The sequence below is a fragment of the Micropterus dolomieu genome, linkage group LG01, assembly GCF_021292245.1.
Source record: "Micropterus dolomieu isolate WLL.071019.BEF.003 ecotype Adirondacks linkage group LG01, ASM2129224v1, whole genome shotgun sequence".
Classification (NCBI taxonomy): Eukaryota; Metazoa; Chordata; class Actinopteri; order Centrarchiformes; family Centrarchidae; genus Micropterus; species Micropterus dolomieu.
In genome coordinates, this window is record NC_060150.1 from 33,536,778 (window position 1) to 33,545,267 (window position 8,490).

General features: G+C 41.9%; 1 protein-coding gene across 1 annotated transcript in view; it reads right to left on the reverse strand.

Annotated features, from left to right (window-relative positions):
• Positions 1-401: 401 nt before the first annotated feature.
• shrprbck1r (sharpin and rbck1 related) overlaps positions 402-8,490 on the reverse strand; it is an 11,072-nt gene continuing 2,983 nt past the window's right edge. Inside the window, exons 3-14 of the mRNA XM_046065915.1 lie at positions 7,738-7,815; positions 7,386-7,527; positions 7,191-7,281; positions 6,711-7,032; positions 6,414-6,514; positions 6,052-6,222; positions 3,749-3,909; positions 3,434-3,545; positions 2,738-2,917; positions 2,324-2,422; positions 1,905-2,048; positions 402-1,674 (exon numbers count right to left, since the gene is read on the reverse strand). Coding sequence (XP_045921871.1) covers positions 1,594-1,674; positions 1,905-2,048; positions 2,324-2,422; positions 2,738-2,917; positions 3,434-3,545; positions 3,749-3,909; positions 6,052-6,222; positions 6,414-6,514; positions 6,711-7,032; positions 7,191-7,281; positions 7,386-7,527; positions 7,738-7,815 — 1,682 coding nt within the window. The 3' untranslated portion in view covers positions 402-1,593. The remainder of the gene's footprint in view (positions 1,675-1,904; positions 2,049-2,323; positions 2,423-2,737; positions 2,918-3,433; positions 3,546-3,748; positions 3,910-6,051; positions 6,223-6,413; positions 6,515-6,710; positions 7,033-7,190; positions 7,282-7,385; positions 7,528-7,737; positions 7,816-8,490) is intronic.

Below are 8,490 nucleotides of genomic sequence, written 5' to 3' on the forward strand. Positions count from 1 at the left end.
CTGAGAAACAGCCACAGAGGGAAAGGTCTGAGGAATTGTGAGACAGTTGACCAGGCGAGGGGAAGACCTGTGTTAACATCTGTGAGGGGTTTGGATGCTGGATAAATCTACGAGATTTGAAAGGAATGAAAACGATGCTGAGGTTGCTCTGTTTCTTCTGGACAGGTGAGTAAGCTAAAGTTAGCTTTGCTGTTCCACATAAACGACAGGTTCAATATTACAGTTTTGTCGGTCTGTTGTCATGTTTGTGATGATCCCAGCTGGTTAGCTTTGTCCATAATAACTTAATAACTGAGCGAATGGTCCCTTCCTGTTTCTAAACCAATGCCAAATGTGGTCATTCCAGCAAGGAGAAAACAGAGTCAGATACTGTACTTTAAAACACACGCAAAGACGTTTGAGAGGTTTAAGGGTATTTATTGATAATTAAGGCACAACGGTAAATCAGCAACACAGAGCTGATATTTTAACACAACAGTGAAGATTCATGGCTTGTCAGTCCCGGGCAGTAGTGTAGTCGAGGGCATAGTCTGGCATAACAGAGTGCAGTGTGTGAGGCTTTGTTAATAGAAGAACAAGTTCATGCATAGATGCATTAGAAAACATTCAAATATTACTATGGATAATTAAAAAAGTAGGCCGGCTAATATAACCATTTGCACCCAATGACATTTGAGCCTATCGACAAAATGTGTTTACATGTGCCTCCTCCTACAGAAATAATTCAAGTATTTCAATTAACATTTGGCTATCCATCAATACACTCTTGCTATTTATTGATTTTGTCATCCCACAATACACAGCTGGTCAGCAGCTCAGTGACCTTTGCACCCTAGGCACAAGCTGCCCTGCTCGTCAACATTCAGAGGCACGTGAGTCATGAACTCCTGCAAACGGCCTGGTTCAGATTAGGTGGTTCAACAACAGATAAACAAGCAGACACATTCTCGTTTCAAACACTCTTTGGCGATAAGACGCACACGCAGTCCGGACACAAAATATATAACCACTTATATAACTCCACACGCTTGTTAGATCTAGCTCTATGCAGAAAAACTGCATATCAAGGACATGACAAGGATTTCTGTCATGCTTCACAGAAGACTTCATCATAAAGCCACAGCTTTTGTACAGAAGACTAAGGCCACTTTAGTTTAATGTAATGCATTCTGGTATGTAACCTACCAAAACAGAAACCATCACACCTGTATTGCTACATTTGCAGGGCAATCTTTTAAAAAAGCACCAAATGCAATAAAAGTTAATACTCTTTCCCTGCATACTTCTAACCACCCCTATCATCATACAGTGAGACTACATCATTTAATTTATACTAAACACACGTTAAAATTCACACATCCTGCATTTCACCGTTTGTGAGAGGAAGAGCTAAATCTCAACATATAATTTATGTTATTCTGAATACTGAGAGGAAATGTGTCCAGTTAAGAAAATGCATTGTACGTAACAGTCAGTCAGTTTAGGCTTAAATATACTTTTTTTAATTCACCATAATCCTCCTTTCTTCTTCCCAATTTTAGAGAGTAGTCTATTTCAGGTTGAGTCTTTCATTCCCTACTGCAGTCGGACCACTCAGTGGCAGTTTTGGCATTTAGGATGGCATTTCTGATTGTTGACATTGCAGCGGCATCCTCCACTGGTGTCTCCAGGACCCTTGGAAAGGATCAGAATAAGAGTTATCAAACCTTTGAGTTGTTTTGTCTATAACTTTATTACAAGTTGGAAAGACAATAATCAGATTTTTGCTGGAAAAAAGGCTGAATTGCACCTCTTCTCTACGGATATTTGTTCTTTTGAGAGTCTATATAACCAAGGTTTGGGGTTTAGGAGATCTGGTAGATACAATAGATAGGACATGAGGAAAGGAAAGAAGGATTTCTTACCAAAGGCCCCCAGCGGGGTCCCCTGGTTACCCAGCAGATCTCAGTGTGACAGACTGTGCAGCGCAGCCAATCACATCCATCCCTCTTCTGCACAATGATGCCACACTGGGGACAGTGCATTGCCTCCCCCGACTGCACAAGAGTCTGTTTATGAGACCAAAGTTCAAGAGAAAAGAAGAGAGAATATGAGATGAGAGGATGTGGTAGGTACCAGTTTCTCTTTGATCTGTTAAGCATGAAGAACACAAAGTCATCTATCTCTGTGTTTCACAATCCACCCCTGCACTTAAGACATGGATGGGCTGACAAGTTCCTCTAATGCTGTACATGTGACAGCAGTTCCAAAAACAGCGATGGACAGCTTAGAGGATGTCTCTCTTTCTCTTTTACTGCATACACAAGTGCCTGTTACAGCTCACCTTGAGTAGATGTGTCGTCCTCCTGGCAGCAGAGTCATTTATAGCGCGGGCTGCAAGATCATCCTGGTATTGCTTACAGTTCATTCCCTCATGGATGGACTGAGGAGAACAGAAAATAGAAACAAAAAAGATGATGCACAAAGATTGAAACACGGATGTCTTTGAACAGCAGTTAGCCTGAGGGGATCAGACAAACTCTAAAATGTGTAGTGCCAATTGTTTCTTTCAAAAGTTATTATTATGAATTAGCTCTAAGTGATTAGTACGTGGTACAGTTTCACCCCCACTTGTACCATGGTTGTGCGTACAATGTCGTGTTTACCCTGAGCACAGAAAGACAATGTCCTTGAGACTATGGGAGCAAATGATCAAATACTGCATTAACTGTGTGTTCACACTGTATATATTTCTTACCTTGCAAATCAGGCAGTTGTGTTTCCTGCAGACGGGGCAGTGGAAGACATTGACTGTGTCCTCGTACACACACCAGCCCAAACAGTCTGGAGTGGCACAGTGGTAGCTGCCCTCACACCGAGACTCTGCCACAGATAGACCTCTTTGAAGCCAGCGCTCATACTCCTCTGCTGACACCAACTGTAAAGGAGACAGCAATTGTTGAGGAATAGTTAATCATAATACCAACACTAACAGGTTATAATCAGAGTTGCAAAAGAAAACAAACACAGGTGAACACTGTATTTCCAGCAGCTTCATCAGCTGTCACTTCAAAGCCCATCTTCTACTTTTCAACTACACATCTTCAAACAGAGGCCACATTCAAATCCATCCCCTGGCTGTCTTCAGCAGTCCTGGTTGGATCATAGTTTGCTGTTTAACAGTCATCAGCTGGCGAGGTTGGCCAACTGTTGTTTCAGCTGGAGGATGTCCACAGGGAGAAGAGCCAAAGTATGGGCTGAAAACAAGTAGCGAAAGCTCCAGCTTCTTGGCTGGTGTCGACAGTGTTAAGAGTTTTCTTTTTGTTAGTACTACATATTATATACAGTAAGATTTATTTACACAATCTGCTTAAGGATGCTAATACTACCTGCTAATATGCCATTTAGACAGGTCAATATCAGAGACAATGCTGTATTTGTTGGTGTAACTCACAGCTCTGATCTCCCTCTCCTGCAGAGAGCAGGTACAGGAATATGTATCATCTCTGTAGGGACAGGCCACTTCCGGCTCCTCACTCAGCATGATGACTGAACGCAAGCACTCCCTGGGCACAAACATGCAGACACACAGCTATGAATCATGACCTCATGACAAACATCCAGGACAGCCCCTCTCCAGGCTATACACCTGCTACTTTCTCTAAACCCCTTTTCTCCCTCCCTTGACATGAGACCACCTTTCCCCATTAGAATACATCTTCATTCTCTTTATTTGGGTTTATATTCCCCACCGCCTGCTGAAACTTACTTGCAGAAGCAGTGAAGACACTCCCTTAGTAGGACGCCCTCTCTAGGCTGCAGGTCCATGTAACAGATCCTACAGTCCACAGGTTCTGGGTTAGGCAGCAGGTCCTGTCCGTCCATCATCACCAGCCGGGCAAAATTCTCCCTGCGCTCCTCTTCCCTTGCCTGGGACAAGGGGTGGTGTTGTTGGGCGAGTTAACACTATATTTCACAAGTATATTCGGCAGGACAACTAAATTTAACATGTTTCACCCTCACATGGTCACACATGCAGATGCACACATTGAGTATAAACATTTTATTTGTATCTGTTTTATACAATAAACAGTGCAAAATTAACAATTAGGCTAATACATTCAATTTAGAGGCAACCTGTTTTTTCTCCATTAAGGAAGCCACTTGATGAAAGTCAAAAGTGATGATGATTATCTAGCTAAATGGTCAATATTGAGGAAAAGTCTTTCACAACCTTCTAACTAGAGCTCGACTAATAAATGTTACAGGGGGGCATGTGCCACAAAACGAGATTAATGGGTTAACCAGCTATCTTTGGGCTTCACTCAGGTTTTCCACTGGCATGAAACACGCTCACTTTTAGCTGGGGTGGATAACATTGGCCACCTTTGCTGCCCGGCCAACTTGTTAATGTCAGAGGATTAGATCAACACCTGTAAACAGCGCGACCAGTGACTAATCAGCTCACTGGAAGTATGGAGCCATCCTTCCTACAGGATCCTGACAGGGACAAAATAGTTTACAATAAAATTACAAATAATAAAGAGCAATAGATGTTTGTTTTTTTAAGTTAGTCGAATTGGGTTTGCTGTTCCAGGTGTCCATTCTGGTTTTAAAATAGAGCTTCCAATAATAACGGGGTAATTTACCACACTAAATAACTACAGAATGAACATTATAGCTGCATTTTTAATTGCAAAAAGGTTTTTTAATTCCTGACAGTGTGGATGCTTTGACACTTTTACTCCCATCACTGCAGCAGAGAATCACTTTTTTTTTTAATGTGCATCACATTCATAATAACTTGTTCATCAGGCATAAAAACAAAAGAAATACAGACATATATAATAATTCCCGTGCTTATTCATAACCTGTGAACTTTACTTAAATATTTTAAAATTAATTCTGGTGTTCTATAGCTTCTTATGCTATTCTAGATTATACTGTTTAAATTTACATCTCATTTCATATTTAGTGCCTTACTCACAGTTCAGATGATGCCGCTTTTAACAACTCTGCTTCTTCTTCATGAACGCGCTCTTTGCTGGATAGAAAAACCCAGTTAACAGAACCAGCTTATTACCAGCTTTGTGATACTGGTCATCCAGGACGGCCAGTGTAAGCCTCAGTGAAGCCATGTGACCCAGAGAAAGCCAGAATAAGTTGAACTCACTTCGTGATACATGCCCCAGAGCCAAAAATGTTCATTATTATGTGACAAAAAAAAACTGTCTTTGTCAGATGTTTTTAAACTCTCAAATGTCAATATCGGCCTATGAAGTCCAGTGTCGGTCAGGCCCTACTTTTCACTAGAACAGAGTTGGCACATTTTCACAAAAATGTCAACTCAACTGTAGTCATACAGTTTCTCTATTGAAGGATCTCATGAACATACAACAAACTGGAGCCAGAAATGCACCTACGCCACCACTTTTTTATTTGGCCAATACTAGACTGGAGTAAGGCCAAAATAGGCTTCACAGATTCTTCAACAGGATCTTATGCTTTCACTTCCAGCATATAGTCGTGCATATAGAATAGACAGTGTGCATGATGATTTCTCATGTAGTCTAAAAGTGAGTGTCTGAAGAGTGCAACGAAAACGGTGCTACAAGTTCAAACTGTCAGTGAATGAAACATAAATAAACAGTGCATGTACGCCTGTGTCTGTGTGTGTTCAGTAGTCCTGGTCCAGGTTATACAGGAGTGAGTTGTTTTGAGCCCCAGCGCTCCTCAGCACCTCTCTTCTCCCTTTCTCCTTCAAAAAAACAGAGACAGAAGAGAAGAGAGTCAAACTGAGAGAGCCTGTAAATTTTTAATTCTAATGTCAATTCTGAATCAATTTCATACTCCCCCCCCCTTATTATAGTATAATGTCCAAATTTTAGCCTGCGTTGCCTTGTACCTTTTTTAAAGTTTTATTTACACTAATTTGACCTAGGCTTCTAATTGTCACCAAATGGTACGCAAACATAAGATTTTACTATATGGAAATATGATGTGTGATTGTATATGTAAGACTGTGGGTGCATTGTATGCTCGGTGTTACAGGTGCCAATATGTTTTTCCAACCTGCTGGTACTGTCTGATAGCCTCTTTCTCCTGCTGGATCCGTCTGAGTTCCAACGCATCAGGTCGGTATCCACCCGGGATGACGTAGTTCTCGGGGCGGTTTGTACTGCAGATCTCACAGCCCGGCCGTGTTGGTTTGTTAATGTAAGTGCAAGAAGGGCACGACCAACCCTAAGGCACAGAGTAGTGCTTTTACTCTTTGTCTTGTAGAACTTTGTCATTCGTGTGAGAAACGGCAAACCATGCAATTTATGTCTTATCAAATGAGTTAACTTGTGACATATTTTATCAGAACATGGAACATTTTGAACAGTGTGTGAATAGAGAAACATTAAACAACCACCATAACTGCTGTCTATTACCTGGGTGGAGGTTGTGATGGGGCTCAGAGCTTCATTGAGTTGAGGCATCTCTAGGTTGATGAGATCTCTGATCTCATTGATATTTCCTCTTTCTGACCCACCTGAAACATTTAAGGAGAACAGAAATATTTTAATTTAATATTATGATTTGTTGGGCACCTGATGCATCAATCTTTTCTTGTGTAATGTCTAAAGAACTAAATAAACAGGTTTGTGTGGGCTCAATAATATTGAAAAAGTTCAAACAAATCTGATCTGATAGCTGTGACAAACTCATAAGTTAACACCCTCACTGACCAGGGTTGCTGCTGGTCCGGAGTCTTGCAGGCAGGGTTGTGTAAGGCCTCCGGTCCAGAGATGAGGGCCCATTTGCAGAGGTAGCAGAGAGGGGAGGAGTGAAAAGAGACAGAGATGGAGGACCGAGAAGGAGGGCACTCTCCTGGTCTTGCTGGAGTACTTGGCGGGTCAACCGAGCATGACGGGCTGACAGGAGGTACAAGAAGGCTGTGTCACCGTCCTGATGAACCCCATATGAGGCCAGAGAACGCTGGTCGGTGCACAGACACTGGCCAATCACCCAGCGCTGCACCCGTGGGTGAAAGCCATACTCTAGAAACATCTGATGTGGTAGAAAACCAAAGAAATACATATCTTTTTACATAAGACTGATACCAGTTCTTTAAGCCCTTTAAGGCAAAAGTGATTTGTGATTTTGGGGTGTATAAATAAAATTTACAGACTTGTTTCTTTCGGGACACAAATGAAGGAGACACTAACCTGCTGTTTCAACGCTGCGGTAGTCATAAGTGGGAAAACTTTCACAGTGACACAACAGGATGAAGAAGAATCCTCAACTATAACAGCCAAGCTGTTAAGATAAAATGTAACACAGACCTTTAGCCACATTCTTTGTATAAATCAAAATAAAGCTGTTCAAAATAAAATCATAACTACTAATGACGAGGCTCCTACTTGATTTCCGTGTCTTCATAGTCTCCGGCAGAGGGCTGAATCTTGAGTGCAGCATGATGTCGTGCGAGCATGGCAGCAAAGAGAGAAGCAGACTGCATGTCACCTGCTTCTATGGCTCGGGTCAGCTCTATGCAGGTTTCCTCTACAGATGGACACACACACACACACACACACACACACACACAATGAAACACAGACAAGCCCACTCAGGTGAACATACAGGCAAGTGTCTGCAGAGGATGTTGGCGTACCTCCTAACAGCCACTAGGGGGCTAAGTACATTAGTTCACAGAGATTAGATAATAGATTACATAATGGTTTATGTTGACAGGAAGATTTTTAGTGTACACACCTGTTCTTTGCAAAGCCAAGGTGTTCTGATGATCAAGACTATCCTGGTGGCGCTGTGGACCATTATCTCGAGGGGCGACTGCCAATTAGAAATGTTGAAAACCAGAAAAAAGCATTTAGATAAACAGATATAACACCAAGAAAGAAACCAACAAGACACATTCAGTCTCCCAATGACTACTTTTGCAGTCTGCAGCAGTAGACTAAAATGTTTAAATGTTTATCTACATTTAGAATTGTTGCATTTTGTCTTAAATAGAGATACTGTCCATTTATCTATCCATTCAGTTAGAATGTGTTAAAATGAGATCAGTCCACAGGAAGGTTTCTGTGTTTGCTGCCACAGGGATAATTAGTCTATTACGCCAACACTGACTCCATATACTTCATGTTGCTTGGTATGCCAGACAAGTCAGTCCAGAAAAACAACCTCTTGTAGAGGAAACGAAGTCCCTGTGTATAACTCCCGGCAGACAAATCTTTCTTCTCCATTTCCCTGAAGTATCCCACAACGCTCCCAGACCAGCATGTCCTAGGTCTTTTCTTAAGGTCTCTTCTCAGCTGGCTGAGCCAGGTGTACAGTACCTCCAAAAGGGAGAGAATCACAAGCGATGTTCCATTGTTTCCCCGCCGCTACTAAAATTTCCCACGATAATTAAACTATGCGCTACAAATGTTTTCACTCGCACACTGTGGGAGCACGGCAACACTCAATGCTTCGCTAGCTTCCTCTCATCATTCTATACAAAACATC